Source organism: Mastomys coucha, unplaced genomic scaffold (genome assembly GCF_008632895.1).
Source record: "Mastomys coucha isolate ucsf_1 unplaced genomic scaffold, UCSF_Mcou_1 pScaffold21, whole genome shotgun sequence".
Classification (NCBI taxonomy): domain Eukaryota; kingdom Metazoa; phylum Chordata; class Mammalia; order Rodentia; family Muridae; genus Mastomys; species Mastomys coucha.
The window spans coordinates 54,551,132-54,572,303 of NW_022196904.1; the positions used below are offsets into that span (position 1 = coordinate 54,551,132).

At 40.9% G+C, this 21,172-nt stretch overlaps 2 protein-coding genes across 2 annotated transcripts in view; both read right to left on the reverse strand.

Moving 5' to 3' along the window:
• Positions 1-2,315, reverse strand: part of Fan1 (FANCD2 and FANCI associated nuclease 1) — a 32,638-nt gene extending 30,323 nt beyond the window's left edge. Inside the window, exons 1-2 of the mRNA XM_031386871.1 lie at positions 2,170-2,315; positions 510-1,990 (exon numbers count right to left, since the gene is read on the reverse strand). Coding sequence (XP_031242731.1) covers positions 510-1,749 — 1,240 coding nt within the window. The 5' untranslated portion in view covers positions 1,750-1,990; positions 2,170-2,315. The remainder of the gene's footprint in view (positions 1-509; positions 1,991-2,169) is intronic.
• Positions 2,316-5,507: 3,192 nt separating this feature from the next.
• Positions 5,508-21,108, reverse strand: Mphosph10 (M-phase phosphoprotein 10). The gene is made up of 11 exons (XM_031386872.1): positions 20,742-21,108; positions 18,128-18,812; positions 17,563-17,708; positions 16,059-16,227; positions 14,294-14,435; positions 12,787-12,854; positions 11,387-11,524; positions 9,147-9,257; positions 7,683-7,790; positions 6,122-6,349; positions 5,508-5,773 (listed from the first exon to the last, which is right to left on the reverse strand). The coding sequence occupies exons 1-11, from the start codon at positions 20,828-20,830 to the stop codon at positions 5,624-5,626; spliced, it is 2,034 nt and encodes a 677-aa protein (XP_031242732.1). The 5' UTR covers positions 20,831-21,108; the 3' UTR covers positions 5,508-5,623.
• Positions 21,109-21,172: the final 64 nt, after the last annotated feature.

Here is a 21,172-nt window from a genome sequence, read left to right on the forward strand (position 1 = left end):
GCAAAAAAAAAAAAATTAACTTTCTCCTAAAAAAACATACAGATTCCATTTACTTCTAGATATTCAGCAAATATGTATTATTAGAAATATACACATATACACACTAGCCAGCTGGTGGCCCGTGCCTTTAAACCCAGCACTTGGGAGGCAGAGGCAGAGGGATCTCTGAATTTGAGGCCAGGAGGCTAACTAAACAAACCAACCCTGTCTAAACAAACAAATAAACAAACACACACACACAAAGAAAGAAAGAAAGGAAGAGAGAAAGAAAGAAAGGAAGGAAGGAAGGAAGGAAGGAAGGAAGAAAGAGGAGAGAAAAGAAAGCTACTGCTATAGTAACTGAAATACTATTTGCATAGTAGATACCCCGAGGCACAATAGCTTGTTTTTAATGGGCCTATCCTTGACACAAAGCCAGCCCACAATACTCCCACAGTGACTCCCCACAGTCCCTTCCATTGCACACAAATCAGATAAGAAAACTCTGAAAGCAAACAGGCTGAAGATACCTGACAACTCGTAAAACTTAGTTATAATCCCCTTCTCCTGGTCATCGAAGAGCTTCATGTCTTCTTCATTCTCAAGGAGGGCCTGCAGTACCACCAGGAAGCTCCTCAGGTAGTATGGGTGACTCAGTGGGGGTTGAGCTGTCACACTGGGAACACCACAGCTGGACCCCTGCTCCAGAGGGCTGCAAGCCCTTTGTCTCTGTAAGACACTGCCAGCTTCCCTAAGAAGCTCTGGGTTGTTACTCCACGTAGACTTATCATCACCTGGGCTGTTTGATTCTGCCTCCCCCAATACCAGCGTTTTGACCTCAGCATCAACAGTCATTTGTACTTCTCCGTGACTGCACGCCTCAAGCTGGTCAACAAGCCCTACATCTATCCTTCTGGTACCGTCTTGCTTTATAAGAGTGTCTCCCAAAGAGGATTTCATGTTACTGACGAGAGTTAAATCTGAGGACAGTAAAATGGGGCTGTGCTCTGAGGATGCAGGGGTGAGGGCTGGCTCCCCGCAGGAAACTTCTTGGCTTTCATCTTCCACTATTTTACTGCTCTTTCCCTTCTGTTCTAAAGCATTCTCTTCCTTTAGAGGGGAACATGAATAAATGTTTTCCTTTTGGGAACTGTTCAAAGTCTTATCTTTGTCTTCTATCTCTGGATGGTTATCAACCAGGCTGGTGCCAGGTGTGGACAGAGAAGTCTGTGGGCAATGACTGGCTAGTCCCTCATTCTTTGCCAGTGATTTTTTAGCTTTTACGTATCTTCTGGACAATTTCGATGACAAACTTCCCAAAGGCATAATTTCCACACTCTGATTTGGAAGCTCATTTTGATTTTTGCACACTAAGGCATCTTTAAAGTAGGGACTGGTCTGCTGTTGTATGCCCAGTTTTGAACCACATTGGACAGGGATTAAACTTCTCTTTGGTGGTGAGAATTTCGGAGGTGTCACGTCTTCTAAAGGAATACTGGGTAAATCTGATGTAGGCACAGTTGGACTCATTAGTCCAGTCTGAGCAGGCTCAACTTGAACAACATCACCGTTGTTAGCACAAGACTCATCAAGGTGCCGGACAAGGTCATACCTGGGCACCATTTTATTACAGATTGAACATGCAAGTTTAGCAGGTGGTGCACTGTTAAAATACGAAGTAATCGAATGAGATTGGCTTTTTGTAGTTTTGCTGGTAGATAAGCTTCTACGGGGTCTTTTTTGATCAGGTGACTTTCTTTGTGACGTCATGACTATTAGGAAAAGTGGACGACCCAAGAAGAAAATCAGGTAATCTTAGGTGAAGGACCGAAATGTTCTACTTTCATTCACTTGGCGCCTTGAATTAATAAAAAGGACCATTTTACCTCCTCATCAGTTAATACAGCAGTCACCCCGGGTGAAGGACCCTAAAGGTTTACTTTTACTCTCGCCGTGAAGTAATAATATAAAGTGAAATAACATTTGATGTCGTTATTCGTTCAACTTCTTCCTACAAAATAAAATACGTGAGTTAAAAATATTTTTATGCATTAACGGGGTCGGGCGAAAACTGAAACGTGGAATGGCAACTTCTGGAATGAGAACCCAGAACTGGATACAGATCAGAGCGGCCCTGCATATCCGCGCTGCTCTGTGTCCCTCGCTTCGGAAGGACCAAGCTGCACTTACTCTCAGGACCTTTCTAAGAACCGTTCGTCTTAAAAAGAGGACGCTGACTCGCTCAGACTCTCCTGAACTCACTGCAGCGGAACCGGCTCAGTCGCACTCAAAGGCGGGCTGCAGCTCTGCACGGCCTGAACCAACCAGAGCATGGCGCTACAGGCATCCCCAGATGATCCCCGCATCTCCGCTCCAAGGCTCAGATAGTGGAGGGCAGAGTGATCGAGCAGAAGGCGACCGAAGAGAACCGGAGGGTGTAGACTGTGCAAGCAAGCTGTGACGACGTGATTGTGCTCTACTACCTCAAGAGCTTTACAAGTAGTACACTAGGGTAGCACAACATTAACCGTTGTGGTGGTAATCCCATTTTTGTTTTATTTTTGAGACAAGGTTTCTCTTGTAGAAGTAGACTCACTCTGTAAACCAGGCTCACCTCTAACTCACAGAGATAGCCTGTGACTCCAGAGTGCTGGGATTAAAGGCATGCATCACCTCACCCAGTGTTCCTAACATAACTAAAAATTAATAAAAAGAGATATGGCTATGATATGCTAATCATAATAAATATATTACGATTAATTTGACTTAACAAGAAAGGACTAGAGAAAGTTAGAGAAACAAAGAGAAAATAAAAAGAAAAACCAAATAAAACATGTCAATAATGACATTAAGTGGTCACTGATTAATATACTTTAAAGGTAAAACTAGTCAGATTAGACTTAAATGTAGTTCCTAACTATGTGCACATACAAGAGCCTGGCATAGCAAATTGTTAAAATTTCCACAAAAAATACAAACTCTTAGGACTATGTAATAGTCCAAACACTGCTAAAAACTAACACCTTAAAATGTAGTGAGATGAGAAGATTACTCAAAAGTATTTATTCGGAGGAAAAAGATAAATCCTATTTTGAATAAAATTTAGGAAACTTTCTGGGTGTGGTGATACACACCTTTAATGGCAGCGCTTGGGAGGCAGGAGCAGGTGGATCTGAGTTGGAGCCCAGCCTGGTCTACACAGGTTTCCTGTCATTGCATAGTGTGACTATGTCTCAGAAAAAAAACACCAACTTGGGGAAATTTGTTAATGTCCTATTAGTGGTGCCATAGTGAGAGAATGGCCCCCAAAGTCATGTGTTAAAATGTAATGGCCAGTAGAGAAATGGCTTAGCAGGTAAAGCCTGATAACCTGAATTTGAGCTCCAGGATCCATAAAGTAGAAGAGAATGGACTCCTAAAAGTTGTCCTCTTATCTCCAGACCTGTGCTGAAGCATGAGGACAGAGCCCTTCAGAAAATGGATACTTTAGCACCATTGTAAAAAGGGATGGGGATGCAGACTAGAGATGGCTCAGAAGTTAAGAGAACTTGCTGCTCTGGCAGAAGACCTGGGTTCAATTCAGTACAAGCAACTAGGCCAGTTGGCTCACAACTACCTGCAATTCCAGGTCCGGGGGGCCAGTGCACATGCACGCATGCAGGTGCTCACACATACACAGCAAGACTTGGGCAGAGCCCTACCCTTCTACCTATCTAAGCAAGGATGAAGCAACACAATGCCATTTTGTTCCCGATATCCCTCCCCCTCACCAGACACCACATTCTCTGAGCTGTTAACTATAAATTATCCAAACTTAGTTCATTGTAGCATCATGAGTAGATGCAGAGAACCAGTTTTATTCTAATCCCACATGACTTTGTTCTATCCACTAACAGCCATGTCCAGTGTTAATAAAGAAATCTTAAATAGGATCTTCACTCTTGGGTTTGGCCTTTGCAGATAAAACACAAGAGCCTTTCCAGTCGTTCTTAGTTTTATCTTGTTTTCTACTCATCTGGAATAAGGCTGGTTATTTTTCCAGCAAGTCATGACATTATCAAAGGCATTTCATAATGGATTTAGTGGGACTAAGCCCACTTAGTGTGGAGTGTAGAGGTCTGAGAAATGAACATCTGGTGGTCACAGGGGACTCTGAAGACTGTCCATCTGCATTCGAAGCTGTAATGTTGCCTCTGGATTCCCTTCTTGACCATATCTGTCCTCTCCATATCTTACTATGAACTGCAGTGTCTCCTTTTGTTCAGGCATTAAGATTTTCCAAGGGAAAAACACTGGCATATCTGTTTTATTACATCATTAGGCTCTTATATCTCTACCTCCCTTCCATCTCTTATTCCACCCTCATCCCTTTTACCTAACACTAGGTAGTAAAGACAGAATGTTAGAGGAGAAAGGAGGCATAGACCTCTATAGGCTATGTTGCTTAGGGTCATTGGATTCCTTGAGGGGCAGGTCTATCCTTGTCAGAACACCTAGCGGTCCAGCAAACCAGCAATCCAGCAATAGCAAATGCAACAGCAGCAGGGGGTGCAGCAGCTACCACAGGCCCTCTCTGGACTCTAGCATTTAGACCCTCTCCAGAGTCCCAAAAGTAAACCATCTGCAACTGGTAAAATTCTCCCATCCACAACACGAGACAATAGTATTTCATAGCTGTGCACAAACTGAAGCAGCCCCATATCTGCACCTAGGATTAAAACAAAACCATATTCATATAACATCACTGGGTTTTTTTAAAGAAACCAAACTCTCACTACAGGGAAAGGTATAAGCCATATACATGAAAGTGCTGTTTTGTGAAACAAGACGCAGTAGTGGGAGAAGAAAACCAAGAACTCAAAGACAGCTGGTTATGAGCAAAACGGCAGGCTCTGGGTGCTTCTCATAGCAGGGAACAAGGTGAGAAAGTGGATAGCACCAATGCAGGAAGAGGGTGTGGAAGCTCAGGCCTGTTTCACACCCACAGAAGCCCACACAGGCTTTCTATTATTTGGTTTTTGTTCCTTTAGGGTCTAGTGTGATCCAAGCTGGTGTCTAACTCACTATGGAGCTAAGGAAAATCCTAAATTTCTTATTGTCCAGCCTCCATCTTCAGAGTGGCTACATTATGAGTATGTGCCACTCCTGGTCCCAGAGAAGATTTCTAATTAAGTTTGCCACAGCACTGTGAAGTCTCAGATAGTTCCCATCAAGCAAATATGGGTTATTTTTGTCAATTTAACACAAGGCAGGATCATCTAGGAAAAAAAGAACAATTAAGAAAAAGCCTTTAAAGACTCCCGTAGGGAAGTCTGTGGGACATCTCCTGGACCCCACTATGGGTGGTACAACCCCTTAGGAAATAGCGCTGTATTGTACGTGTAAAATGGGAAAGCCAGAGAGAACAAGCATGTAAACTGTTTCTCCATGGCCTTTGGTTCAGTTCCTGCTTCCAAGTTCCTGTCTTGACTTCTCTCAGGGATGGACTGTAAGCTGTAAGATGAAATAAGCCCTGTACTGCACAAGTGGCTTTGCTGATGGTCTTTATTAAAACAACAGGAAGCAAACTAAGAGAGGACTCAGGAATTTTATTATAAAACAGAATGATAGAAACTTACAGATTTATACATTAAATTTAAATATATTACAGCTTTAATTTATGAACAGAAATGTCCTGTTTTTTCTTCTTTTTCTTTCCAGGCTGTTTTGCATCATTAATCTGCATTTTTACTTGATCTTGCAATTTAGAAAAGAATGCCTGAGACGACTTTAAGGGCTTATCTTTTCGTTCATCCTGCAGTTAAAACAAAACAAAGATGTTACAAAATGTGGTTATGTGAGAAACCTCAAAGTCTGTAACAGTACATTATGATTACAACAAATAAATGCATAAACATGAAAAGCCACTACAAGAATTCAACCAGCTACCTTAACAAATATTTTCCAGTATTACGACACCCTTGTATCTTAAGGGAAAATAGAGAAGAAAACTTGCCAGATCTGTTTCTGTAAAGGTCTGAAAGGCTATATGGTGCTGAGACCACCCATGAGTAGTATGTCTCTAGAGCGCAGAAGCAGCTCTGACACCCTAGCTGAGAAACAGCCCAATGCATGCCCTGCACACCTCCCCCTCCTCACTTACCTTTAACAAGGACACTTTGCCTGTTTTGGTCAACTGTTTGAGCTTCTCTGAAGCTGCTGCTCTGCTGGACTTAGAGTGATCTGGGTTGTTCTTTTCAAGCAATTTTCTCCGCTTCTCCTTCTCCTTTATTTTCAAACGCTTCTGATACTTCTTTTTCCTTCGTTCTCGTTTCTTGTCTGTAGCTGTTTTCTCAGCAGCTGTTTTTAGATCTCCAGCTTTATTTTTCTCCTATTAAATAAACAAACAAACAAACAAACAAACTAACTAACTAACCCGAAACTACCACCATACTGATTGCTATTCTTGCTTGTCAACATGACTATACCTGGGAGGAACTCTATCTGCTGAGGGATGAAACGAGCACACAATGGCCAATGGCGGAGTGTCTGTGGCACCGTGAGGTTGCAGAGCAAGCCTTGTTTGGTTCCAAGCTCTAATAACTCTTAAAGCCTACACTATGCTCTTTGCTAGAACTCCGAGTAAGAGTTCAGTCCCAAATGAACTCACAAAGGAAATAAGAGCTACGTTCTTAAGCTCCCAGTAATACTCAACAGGTGATCTCCAACATGGGTCAGAGGACACATCTGACTCAGCCTTGGCTCTAAACCGTGAATGACAGGCCCTGGGTTTGGATTAGTGTATCCCAGATATCAAGGAGGAGAGGAAGTAGGGAATCCTGTCTCCAGTGAAGACTGCTTCCTCATTTCTCCTGAGCTGTCAGCTCATTGTACTGGGTTATTATTGGCATATAAGATGGTAGAGTTCTGACATAAGTGGTAGTTATACATGTAACAACGCAGGCAAGACAGAAAGAGAAACCCTGATGCTACTCCACCAGAGCAGATATGGGCCTGCCAGAAGCCACTGTTTCTGTAAAGGAAGAATTTCTATGTTCAATAGCCAGAGGATGCCAGCACCTGATTATCCAATGTGTTCCAGTATCCAAATGGACTACTGGATTCTAGATTACAACACTGCACTAGGCTTACACTGCAATTTATTATTATTACAGACAAAACCAGCATGGGGTGAGCTAATACTAAAGTATAACTGGATTTTTCACAAGATTGAAATAGGCACTTTAAAACATTTATTATAATCTTCCTATCTTCAACTTTGACTGAAGCTTGAATATACAGATTGATTTTTAGGTATTATATAATCATTTGGCTCACTATATAGGCATCCATTGTCACAGAGGAGAAATCTCAGGGCCCTGTGGATACTTCCAAGTTACTACATACTCTTGTATATAAAATGAATCATTTATATCACCTACAATTCACACTTCCAAAAACTTCAAATTGTGTGTGGATTACATTAAGTCCTAGGACAATTAAAACACTACATACAAGTAACTGTTGTAAAGTCTGCACATGATCAAAGTACAATTGGCTGAATCCATCAATGTACATCTCAGTTATAGGAGTATGGCAGGAACATACCTAGAAATTACTGAGATCTAAACCTCAGGGAATTCACATTAAGTAAATGCAGATCTGGCTGCAATGCAGATCTTACTTGCAGGGAGTCACTAAACAGCCCCATATTGGCTTCTTACCTTGATTTCCTCTGGGGCTAGGAGGGCTGCATCACTGACACTCACTGGGGCCACTTCCTCCATGGTTATGGCTGGCAGATTTGATACAACTTTAATTTCAGGTACAGGCTAGAAAAGAGATGAGGCATTTTAGTGGGGAGAAGGAAATGGAGCAAGCATCGTCCATGAATTTTCCTTTTTATAGAATTGACTTCCTTTGCATATATGTTAGGATTGCTGGCTTGGTGTTTTGGGAGGGAGGACTCCTGACAGTGGGAGTGGGAGTGTCTCTGACTCTTTCACCTGCTCTTAGGATACTTTCCTCCTACTGGGTTGCCTACTGGTTGTAATTTGTAATTACTTTTATTGCATCTTGTGCCCTGTTGGGTTGAGATCCCTGGGAAGCCTCAGGAAGATGGAAGAGGGGGGAGGTAGATGGTGAACTGAGAGTAGTAGAGGAAGGGGAATTAAAAAAAAATATATATATATGTGTATATATATACATATATGTATATATACATATACACATATGTATGTATATATACACACATGTATGTATACATATATACATATGTATGTATATATACACATATGTATACATACATATACATATATATATATACACACACACATATATATGAGCATATATATGCACACAAGCCTGCAAAATCCAGCGCTGGTGAAGAGGAGACAGGCAGACCTGGGAGCTCACTGACAAGTTAGTCTATCTGAAATAGTGACCTTCAAATTCAATGGAGAGATCTTGTCTCAAGAAATAGGGAGGAGAGCAATAGAGGAAAACACTTGATGTCTCCCTCTGGCCTCTGCATGGTTACATCTAGATTAGTCTTTAGTTCATGATAGTCAAAGGACAGCAAAGGGCAGCATGTGAGCAAGCACCAACAGGATGGTTCAAGCCCATTTCAGGGAACTACAGATGGCTGTAAGTAGATGGAGTCTCAAGGAGTCAGTAGACGCTCAGCCAGCCCAGTAAAGACTCAGGACTGGAAGAGAGACTGAGAAGTCTGGGACTGGATGGAGCACACTAAGCAGTGCAGAGCACAAGAGCCCAGTGTTAGTTCTGCCCCTCCCACATTCCCTGCTTCAGTGTGTATCTACAAAATGGAAACAGTTAAAACCCCAAGTGTTTTGGGCAGTGAAAGTATGTAAGAAAAGGAGCTAATATGACTTGCAGTTGGCACCAATCAAAGTGAGGGACAGACACCAATCATACAATTAAGCACAACTGAGAGTCAGGAGAGGAGGAATCACTGAGGCTCAGGGCTGAAGGTGACCAGCGGTCTGCTGGAGACCAGGTTGCAGCGGAATAGAAGGCAAAATTAGCCCAGGAACAAAGGGACCCTCCCTTACAGAAGCCCAGTTGTAACTTGCAAGTATATATCCTGACACAAACTGAAAAGCAAAGCTCCCCAGGGCTCAGAATTGTTCAGTTCATGTTATGTTGTTTTTTTCTACCACACATACCGGTTTGGGGATGAAGTGGAAGTTTGACAGGGCATCCAATTTTAGGAAGAGAGAATCCATCATCTTCTGAATTTCTACATGCTCTGGATTTTCTTCTTCTTCAGTTTTTTGCTAAATGAGCAAGGTCAACATCAGATGAAGTAGCTTAACAATGTAGCACCGGAAAAACACTACAGGCAATGAAGTTTCTCAGAACCACAGTTTTAACTGCCCAGCAACATTCCAGCCCATCCTGGTGGCACACCTTTAATCTCAGCACTCGAGAGGCAGAGGCAGGCAGATCTCTATGAGTCTGGAGTCACAGAGGGTACACAGTGAGATCTTGTCTCAAACAAAAATAAAAAACGAAAACAAATCTCATTCAGGGATGATGGTGCTAAAAGTAATTCCTACACTCAGGAGAAGGAGGCAGCAGTGCTACAAGTTCAAGACCGTAGTGTTACCTTGATTTTAAAGGGTAGGAGAGAAGAATGTCCCCAAAGTAAAATTACAGATATCAGCACCATGATGGTGCCAGTAACTGCTAAAGACCACAAGTGACGCATTTTAGTACCCATTACCTCTGAAATTTAGAAAAAAAACAAAACAAAACAGTTTAATCCCCTTGGCATTTTCCAACGAGAGTAAAGCTAATGAGTAGGATCACTAAATTTAAGGGTTACTAATAAATGTTGGTGAGGATGAAGAAATTAGATCCCTGGTAGCTAAGTAAAATGATGTAGCCACAGTGGCAGCAAGCGTGGCAGTTCACAGGTTAAAGAGAGTTAGCATTTCCCAAGGATATGGACCCAAGGAAACTAAAGCAGACATACAAACACACACACACACACACACACACACACACACACACACACACACACACACACACACACCATACACACAAAAATAGGATTTGTTATATCCAGAAGGTGGGTACAGTCTACATGTTCAACTGAAAAATGAACTAAGAAACTGTGGCACATATATAAGTGGATTATTACCCAGCAATAGAAATGAAGTGCTGATATATGCTGCCCAACATAAAGACATAATGCTAAATGAAAGTCACAAATTAGCCGGGCAGTGGTGGCACATGCCTTTAATCCCAGCACTTGGGAGGCAGAGGCAGGCAGATTTCTGAGTTTGAGGCCAGCCTGGTCTACAGAGTGAGTTCCAGGACAGCTAGGGCTACACAGAGAAACCCTATCTCGAAGAAAAAAGAAAGTCACAAATTATGTGACATCATTTATACAAAATGCCCAAATTTATAGAACTATAAATTTACAGGCAAATTTATAGAACTAGGGTGTAACATAGCAGAGAAGAGGAGGAATAGGAAGCGATAAATTAGTGAGCAAGGATTTGGGGAATTACAAACAGCAGCACTTGCTTAAAACTACAGTAAGTACTTCTGAATTATTCATTTACTTATTCTTGGTTTTTCAAGAAAGTCTCACTGTGTAGCACAGAACCATGGTAAAATATGACCATCTGTATGTATCATCAGTCTTTGAGTCCTGGCACTTCAGAAGTGTGCCTTACAAACTGTCTATGGAAAAAAGAATGTTTAATGTTATGTTATTTGAATGTAATCTGTTAAAGATTGACTCAGATTAATCACACTGACATGGAAATGACAGCCATTTAATTTTACAGAGCCAGGTTGCTTTATTTATATTTGCTCTTCCCCTAGCATTAAATGTGCACTGTAAGGTAAGATCGTCTTTGTTTGTTTTTGTTTGTCATAATTAAGACACAGTAGAAGTGCAGAAGGTGGGCAAGGGGCACTCACAGGAGTAAAAAGTGACTGGCTCTGCCTGTGGCCCAGGTCAGATAACATGTCATTAGTATTCATCCCAATAAACCCAGGCTAAGAAACAAGTCTTCCCCAGGATATGGCCTTGTCCTGCTATTTAACTAGAAATTAATTTTAGAATTTAACAAAACAAAACAAAACAAACAAGAAGAGCCTAAAGGTCAAGATCATTTTATAAAGAAATAAAATATACCAATTATTTCAAATATCAAGAAAATAGGATTTTAGAATTACAACACCCTTTAATTGCTGGGAAGGTAATAGTTGATTATATAAATTAGCAATGCTTTTGTAAAGCAAGTAAGTAATGCTCACTCAGTGGGAACATTATGAGCCCTCTATTCCTACTACGTGCCATTTTCTCTAAGCGCTAGAGTAGATCAGGACTGACTCAAGATCTGGTTCTTCTTTGGTAGTCACAACCTTGCCTTGGAGGCTGCCTTACCTGGTTGAGTTTGATATATTCCTGCTCATAAATCTCAGCAAGACTTAGCTTACTCTTCTCATGGTCTAATGTTAAGCGCTTTTTATATTCATATGCATCCTCTTTAGGTTTTTCTTTTCGTTCTACATCATCCCAAGCCTGAAATGCAAATAAATCAATAGAATAAAACATCTATGTCTATGCTCAGTTAAGAAGTATAGCAAAGAAATTAATTTTTAACCTCAAAAGTGATTATCTGGGGCTGGGGCTACAGCGCAGGTGGCAGAACACTTGTCTTGCCTGCATGAAGCCTGGGGTTCAGTCCCTAGCCCCACAAAAACAGGGCATGACAGTCCATGCTGGCAATACCAGCCCAGCACCTGAAAGGTTGAGGCAAGAGGATCAGAAATTCAAGGTCACCCTCAGACTATTTAGTGAGTTCCAGGTCACTAATTCAGGAGTACATGAAAACCTATCTCAATAATAATAATAATAACAGCAATAATAACAATAATGATAATAATAATGACTGCTCCATTAATGGCCCATACCTTTAATCCCAATGATTGAGAGGCAGAAGTAGGTAGGTATTTAACTTCTAAACAAGCCCAATCTACACAGTATTCCAGCCCAGCCAGCGCTACATAGTGAGACCCTGTCTTAAAAAAAGGTGATCTTTTTTTCAAGTCACAAATAATAAAGCATGACGAAAAGTAAAGAGGACATTAGCTTAAGTATTCTGCTTTTGTTTTATATCAGTTTTTCTCTTGATACGAACTTTAATTTCCTTGTCACCATCTACTAGGAATTGAGCCAGAGCTTCACATGGTTCTACAAGAGCCACACCACCAGTCCTTAGATTTCTTCTATTTTAGAGCCATTTTTCCAGCCCATCTTACTACATGGTTAAATAAACCTCGTTTTTGTACTTCACTCCAAATTTTTAGATACTCTCACATGGCACTGTCTTGCTCTTGCTCCTCCACTTTAGATACGTTAAGGAAGCATCTCTTACTATATCTGTCATAAAATGCCTATTTTTATTCTACGCTTACAAAAACAGATCACATCCCAAAAATTCTTTGCTAGGTCATTAACATCTGAAAAGATGGACCCTTAATTGACTATAGCAGATACTGTGTCTAGACTGAAGGGTCTTGGATATGACCATAGCAGGCCAGATGCCCTAGTGTCCACCCACTCAACAAGATTCAGAACAGATGGTACTGGTCACCCTTCCTATCAGGCACATTACTTTCTTGGGTATGAGCAAAGAGAGTGAGTGCCCTACATACAATGAAGGTAAAAAAATCCATGTCCAGTCTCAAGGCTTTAAGATCAAGAGGATCAAATACAAATTTTAAAAAGCATCATTTCTAAAATTTACAGTGAAAACTAAAATTCATTCTGTTCTTACTGACCTGATCTCGTATCCTCTGTTTAATGATATCTTCTAGATGAAGGGTGGTTTCCTCTGTGATTACAGGGGCTAAAAGAAAAATAACATGTGTTAGAAAAACTACATACCAGACCAGGAATTCTCAAATCCTTCTTGGACTCACAACGTAAGCAGCACCTGTGTGAACTTATTAAAGAAACAAATTCTCAGGCCAGCCCTATGCCTTCTAAGTCAGACAGTGGAGAATTGCTTACAGTGTTCTGTTTGTAAACCTGCAAGCTGCACAGTTTACTGAATTGTTCACAGTTGAACTGTAAACCCTGGCTATGTCATCAAGTTCTTTCTTGTAGCCAGTAAGTTCAAAGCTGGGAGTTGCAAATGTCTTTCATCCCAGCAGAGGCAGGCAGATCTCCGAGTTCAAGGCCAGCCTGGTTCACAGAAACCCTGTTTTGAAAGAAAAAGAGAAGAGAAAAAAAAAGAAAAGAAAAATTGTGTGTGTGTGTGTGTGTGTCTAGACTCAAACTAGCCAAGTAACCTGAGGATGACTTTGTACTTCTGTGGAACTGACACTTTTTGTGTGTGTGTTTTTTTTTTTTGAGACAGGCTTTCCTGGAACTCACTCTGTAGACTAGGCTGGCCTCGAATTCAGAAATCCACCTGCCTCTGCCTCCCAAGTGCTAGGATTAAAGGCGTGCGCCACCGCCGCCCGTCTTGGAACTGACACTTTTACCCCAATCTCTCAAGTTCTAGGCTAGGCCACCATGCCTGGTTTCTGCAGTACATGGGTTCATATCCAGGAATTCAAGCACTCTAAGCAAGCATTCCACCAACTGGACTATATCTGTAGGCTCATCTGGGATTTAACAAGCCTTCTGATGTTCCTCCAAGTTTATGAACCATAAAACTTAAATGGATATGGTAAATGATTACACTTCTTTCCCAGTGCCATAGAACACCCTCCTTAGCAATTAAGTGCCATGATACTGGCAACTTTCCTTCTGTGTGAGTGCACAGAGGCCAGAGGTCAACACTACGTACCTTGCTGGAATGCCTTCCACCTTATCTTTTGAGACAGGGTCTGTAACTGAACCTATGACATGAATTCTACAAATTACCTGGTCAGCTGTCTCCAGCCAGCCTCCCATCACTGCCTCCTCAACATGAGGATCACAGGAGTTTTCTGGTGGGGCAATGAGGTGCCCAATTTAGGTCCACATGATTGCAGAGCAAGTAGTTTACCAACTGGAACACCTCTTCAGCTCTAAGAATTACTTTTTAATGATGAAAAGCATATACAATCACAAAGATGCACAGGAGACCAAAGGCCAAGATTGCAAACTGTTATCAACTGGTGAGTTCAGTTAAATGGCACACAGATATCCACTGTACTATTTTTTCAACTTTTCTGTATGTTTGCAAGTTTTTAAAACAACAGGAGAATAAAAACAACAGCACTCAAAATCTTTCTGAAACAAACTACAGGAAAGCACAAAAGTAGACACATTGTAGAAGCTAAGCAGACAACATACCCATCCTGACAGCATGGTCAAAGTGGAGGGTCTCTTCCAGCAGGCTGTTCTCAGGCCGCTTCTGTGCTGTCACTTCCCCTTGAAGCTGCCAAGGCTTTTTATCCAATAACTCTTTTTCCAAAGATGCAATTTTTTCATTCATCTAGGAAGCAAGATAGGAGTTAGTTTGAAATGCTATGCTTACTAAGATAGTAAGCTCCCTAGAAGCATCATAGTTTATTTGGGGACTCTGTTCTACTCAAATGATCTAAATCTTCAAAAGGCATTGGTACGCTGAATTATTACAACTTCCTAAAGTAATTTTTTGTCTGGAATATTAGTTTTGACCGAGACTGGCTCTTGACTCCACACCCAATTTTCTCATCTCTACCCCACAACAGACATTTTGAAAGAAACTAGCAGACACAATGCAATTGTATCTTACAGAATCTTACTGTTGGTCTACTGGTCCTTTTGCTCACCTGTTAGGTCTGAACTGGTTGTTATTCTACAAATAACAAAGTGTTCACTTTCACCTTATCTTTTGTTTCTTTGCTGACAAGTCCAAAATAGAAGACACATGACAGAGGGGACTTTAACAGTGGACACTTTGTCCTATTCTACTTAAAACAATGTTTCTAGAATCTGGCCACAATGGTGGCTTTTGACCATCAATGAATTTGTAGTTCACTGAATACAAAAAGGTATAAAATTTGGTCAGATCTCCCTGATATATGTACAGCTGATCACATTTTACTCAAATGATCTATATCTCTACAATAAGAATTATGCTTGATTCCCTAATACTGAATTAAAAGAATGCGGCCCATCTGACTGACTTGTGGCAATGCTCTCAACACATTCTTTTGGATTCTTGCTTCAGTACTCAAGAATGAGGCTTGAGATATGTGGATACTTATGTGCTGAGTCAAACTCAGTCCCATTTATAAATTCTGCTTTACTCTTTATATGTGGCTATCAACTAAACAACTGCTTATTCCTCAAAGGTCTATATAATTCCTCTGTGAAACCAAATATTTTTTTGGGATGTGGGGAAAAGGGGTGAGGTGGGAAGACCTTAAGGTAGCAACACATTATAAAGTTATTTCCTTTAGACTTTCTATCTCTCTTTTAAGAACAAGGTGACAAACCTGGACCTCAAACTGCCTTTGAAAAATAATTCTTTAGGTAATTGTAATATTTCAATTTCTACTTGTTCTCACTTCTGTGTGATGTAACTTTAAGATGAACTAATACCAGAACCAAAGGACAAGGGCCAAACTAAAGTTATTATAATTAGTTGCATATCATCTGCCTGGCACTCAATAAAGAGACATACCTCCTAGAGCAGCTCACACAGTTAAAAGGTCACAGGATGGCTAAGCAGAAGCACACCACAAACAGGAAAACAAGTACAGAGAAACAGAATTTACAAAGCAGGCTCCAAATGAAGGCCAATGGCTAGAAAATGGGCATACTAACTTATACAAATTATAGAATGCTCTTCATGAGGTCATCTATATACAGCATATATAGTACTATTATTATTATTTCTATTTTATGAGACAAAGTCAGCTACGGTTTGGCTCAGGATGTAGCCCAAATTGCCCCTGAACTTGACATAATCTTCCTGTCTCAGACTTCCAAATGCTGGATTTACAGGAATATACCATAATACCTAGCTCAGTATACAGAATCTTTAGGGAGCAAGGTCTTTGCTTTTAAAAGAATAGGTTAATTGTTTGAGTTCCTACCATGTTAAACATACAATATTCCTAATAATTACCTTCTCCTGTCTTTTTTCAAAAGAGGATTTAACTTCATTAGATTCTTGCTTTACAGCTAAGGGACTTGTATCTTCAGCTTCATCATCTGGCAAAGCAAATGTCACTCTTTTCAAGCCTTCTTTATGTTGATCACTATTCTCATCTTCTTCCAAGTCATTATCTTCATCCCTATAATACCAAGATGGATCAAAGGAAAAATAGAAGCCACTAGAAACACAAAGGTAAATATCTCAATTATAAAGTACTTTTTAATACCTAATGTCATTCAATAGCAAACTTCCACGGTCACAAAGTCTCTATGGAGCAAAAGACACCCTTTTGTTTTTTTTAATTTTTTATTAATATTTTACATACATAACATGTGTGAGTATATGTGTAGTCTGCAATGTAGAGGCCATCATAAATGTAGAGGTCAGAGAACAATTTCAGTGAGTGTAGAGGATCAACTTTTCTGATCACTTAGGTTACAAGGCTCACACAGCAAGTCCTTTAATCTGCTGAGCCATCTTACTGGCCCAAAAGGAAGAGATCAATCGATCGATCTTTCTTTTCTTTTCCTTCCTTCCTTCCTTTCTTTTTTTTCTTTCATCTTAGTTTTTTTGAAATAGCGTCTCTCCCTATGTAGCCCTGGCTGTCTTCAAACTCTCCTCATCAACTACGCAGGACTAAATTCACAGAGATTCACACCTCTGCCTTCCAAGTAGTATGACTAAAGTTATACATCATGATTAAAGGTGTACATCATTAAACCTGGCTAAGAAAGATATTCTTTAGGTGAAATGCTTGCTATATGGAAACAGGAAAAAAAAAGCACTAATACGCCAAATGCACAACATGCTTAAACAAATAACACTGGGAGCTGGAGAGATTGTTAAGAACAGTAGCTGCTCCACAAGAGGATCAAGTCCCAGAAGACACACAGTGGTATACAACCGTCTGGTAGCTCTGTATCTCCAGCCCCAGGGTATCTGACACCCTATTCTGGCCTTTGTAGGCACCACACATACATGTGGAGTGTAGACATACATGTAAAAAAGATACTCACATAAATTTTAAATACTTTTTAAAAAAATAATGTTTTATTGGCACAAAACCCAATGCAAGCTCCTTCTTTCTAATATAAAAGATTAGCCGGCTAGTGGTGACACACAGTTTTAATCCCAGTACTCAGGTGGCAGAGGCTCTGTGAGTTTGGGGCTAGCCTGCTCTATAGAACAAGTTACAGGACATCCAAGGCTACACAAGAAACCTTGTCTTGAAAAACTAATGAATAAATAAATAAATAAATAAATAAATAAATAAATAAACGGCTGCTACTGGTGGTGCAAATTTTACTCTTTAAATGATCTCCAATGTTCCCTGAAATTCAGAGACATTTTCTAGCTGTCTGATAGCAGAGAACCCTCTACTCGATTTGGAAGTTAACTTGTTATATATGTCACAACCCTGAGGAATATCTTATAGCTCTGACTTGATCACTCAAGAAGGATTTGCAATGCTCACGTTTCAGAGATGCTTTCTTCTGCTTCCTCAGCGAACTCTTCCTCTTCATCTAAACCCAGGTCACCATCAACCCCAGTTATGTCTTCGTCACTTTCAACTGGATCAAAGAAGTCCTTGTATTTCAGATTTCTGCTACTTTTATTTGACTAAATAAAAAACATTTTTGAAAAGTTTAAAGATAGAAAAATATATAAACATACTCATGTGCCTATGTATATCATACACACAAACTGTTTTCTAACATTACCACTACCCCACCAAAAATAATTATTACAGAAACTGGCAACTAGTTAACCACCATAAAACCATAAGGACAACTGAAATACAACTTAGCCCAGGCTGATTTTGAGGAGACATAATCTCTCTGCCTCAGTCTTCCACTTGAGGCTTACTACACTCCTGCACCACTAGTTCAGCTCTTAAGTTTAATTAATTTCTTTATGTTTGTTTGTTTTTTCCTTACTTCATTTGAGCTCAAATGAGTATTGAGGCACATTAAACTTCTCCTTAGGAAACATGACTTGTACTTTAAAGAAATAGCTTTTTTTTCTCCCAAAAACCTTACCTTAATCTTCTGCTGCCCAAACAGCCCTCCTTCATTTTCATCTGAATCAATGTCTTCAAAAAGGTCAATGTCTTCCTCTTCTTCCTCTTTACCATCTGGTCTTTTTTCCTCTTCTTTTTCTACTTTTTCTAAAAAGCTCTCCATTTCAGACAGTTTAAAGAATTTGTCATCTACTACAGACTTTTCTCTTGCTTTTCCAGGTGACTTGATTTTCATCTTGGTCTGCTGCTCCAATTTGCTAATATCAAAGTCAAGGTCAGAATCGTCATCGCTGAAAACAGGACTTTTCCTTGGGTCAGATTTCCTTGAGCTTTTGGCTCTGTCACTCCCTTTAGGAACATCACCACCCTCATCTGACAGTTGTTCCTCTTCCAAGTCTGTCTCTAGGTTCTCCTGGTTGTCAGCCTCCACCTCTGAGGCAACCTCCTCACACTCCTCATCTTCACATTCTGGGAGAAGGCTGATATCTTCATCCTCAACTGTCTCACTAACAGCATTCTGGAAGTACTGTAAGACTGGTTCATTTTGCAATTCTAGTTGTTGCCAAATCTGCTCATCATCAAAACTGTTTATCTCAAGTTTCTGTAAAGGACTTCCAGAGATTCGGCCATTCTCTAATACTTTATTAAAATCATATAGAACTTTTGTTAAAGAAGTGAAGTTTGATGCTAGTCCATTTTGAATTCTATTGGAAAAGAAGATTAAGTGAGATGAATTATACACAATAACATCAAGCATTCTTAAATAAAAGAAAAAACAGCTTATTTGCAAGTTAAAATGTAAATGAAGCATCAATTTTAAGTACAAATTCTAGTTCTCAACAGTATCTTGCTGATGAGCCAGACAGTAAGTACCTTATTTCGATATATATACATATATATATTGAAGGCTGGAACACTACTCATCTACTTGCCTGGAGATACCCAGGAAGTCAGCCTCAAATCCTCGAACCTGCATTATACACACTCTTCACTTATTAGTCATCTGGCAAGTGATCCCATCTGGCTCTAAGTTTGAGAAAAATTCTCTAAGGATATGATATCTGATATGGGATCTACAGATTGAAACCTACAGATAAAATAGAGTACCTAGTACAGATGTGGAAACACGTACTCTAGTTATAAGAAACATTTAGAACAAAAGAGATGAGTTCAGACAATGTGAAGAACAGGAAGACCAAGACAGCTGTAGTGTGACTGAGGAGGCAGAGTGTGCGGCTGAAGTTATAGAAGCTGGGGGGTCCAAGACAGAAACCATGCAGAGTTCTAAGATAGAAACACTTTAACCGTAGTGAGAATACAGAGAGTTGCAGGCCAAAGTTTGAAATGATGACGTACAATGTGGAAAGAGAGAGAATGATAATGGTGGAGTTGTTAGAAAGCTGATGAAGCATCGCAACGGATTTTTATGTTGGAGACATGACAGTCAGTATGACAACTAGGAGTCAGTGTCTGGATTCGGAGGATACTAACAAGATAGAGAAAATATGACAGAGAAAAAGGAAAGCATCAAGGAAGCAGACTAGCTGAATCTGAATAAATGAAATTATAGAACTGCCATTTAGTGGGGCAGTAAACGTAAGCTCAGGTAACGGAACCAGGGAAATGACTTCAGGGGAGAGGAGGGTACAGGAGGGCAGGGAAGCTCTATTTTGGACACAGTAAATCTGTGATGCTGTTGCTAAGATTTTCAACATAAGCTAGAGTCATAATTTACAGAACTTAATCGAAGTGATGGGAAGAAAGAAGTCTCTCCTAGTTTTCTTCATTTTTCTTTCATACAATACATCTCAATTGCAGCCTCTTCTCCCTCCCCACCTCCCCCAGATCCACAGTGCTCCTCCATTTCTCTTCAGAAAAAGTAGGCTTCTGGAGATATCAACCAAACACAAAGCCTCATATCAAGGCTGGACGAGGCAACCCAGCAGGTGTAAAAGAGCTCCAAGAGCAGGTAACTCAGGAGGAGTAAAAGGGCCCCAAGAGCGTGAAAGGATCAGAGACACCACTACTCCCACTGTAACAGGTTCCACAAAAAACCCCAAGCTAAACAACCGCCAACGGATATGCAGAGGACCTAGTGCTAACCAACGCAGGCTCCGTGATAGCCAGTAAAGTCTTTGTGGGCCCCTTCATGAGCCCTGGTTAGTTGATTCTGTGGGCCATGTTCTTGTGGTATTCTGGACCCCTATGGCTCCTACAATGATTCCTCCTCCCTCTTCCGCGGGGTTTTCCGAGCTTCGTCTACTGTTTGGCTGTGGGTCTCTGCAAACCTCAGTCGTGAAAATGCATTGACAAGCAACAAGTACGTACTTTCAATAAAGCTTAATGACAGGTAAACGGTGTGTATTTTGGGGATACAAACTCAGAAAGCGTACGCAATGAGCCTCTCTGGACGCAAATTAACTGGGTTTAGTTCTATAGCACACAACTAGGAAATCTACACCAAACCGCTTTTACTGTTAACATTTTGACAGGCCAACGGGGCAAAAACTGTCTGAGGTCGGAGCTAAGCGACCTGTACTTCCCTTCCTGGCTTTCAAAAGTTGCCATAGGCTGGCCCGCCCAGCACCGGTGCGACGCGAGTCGCCCTCTTCCAGACCTGGATCTGTACTTACGTGAGGAAACACTCGGGTCGGTTGGTGGCTTTCTTGACTTCCCTCAGACACCGTTCCAGAGTTTGTCGACGAAACACGCGGGGCGCCATAGCTACACACTACGGCGCCACGCGAGGGCTGAGGGCCGGCCGGAAGCCGCACGGCAAACACGCGCCTTCTGCAACTTGGAGCTCAGAGCCTAAGGTTCCGCGACACACAGGTTCCGGCTCATAGCAGCAAACGCTTCTATTGGGCATGCGTAGGGGTGGGGCGGACCACCGAAGAGAGCTATTGGTCATCTCAAGCGTCTTGGCTCTTTCGCCAAATGTTTTGTATTTCTAAGAAAACCACAGTGGTGTCGCGTGATCGCTTTCTGCTTTTGCACTCGACACAACAGAGATTTTCAAGTAAGGGAACAGGAGGTCGCCACACGTCGTATACGCCACTGCCCC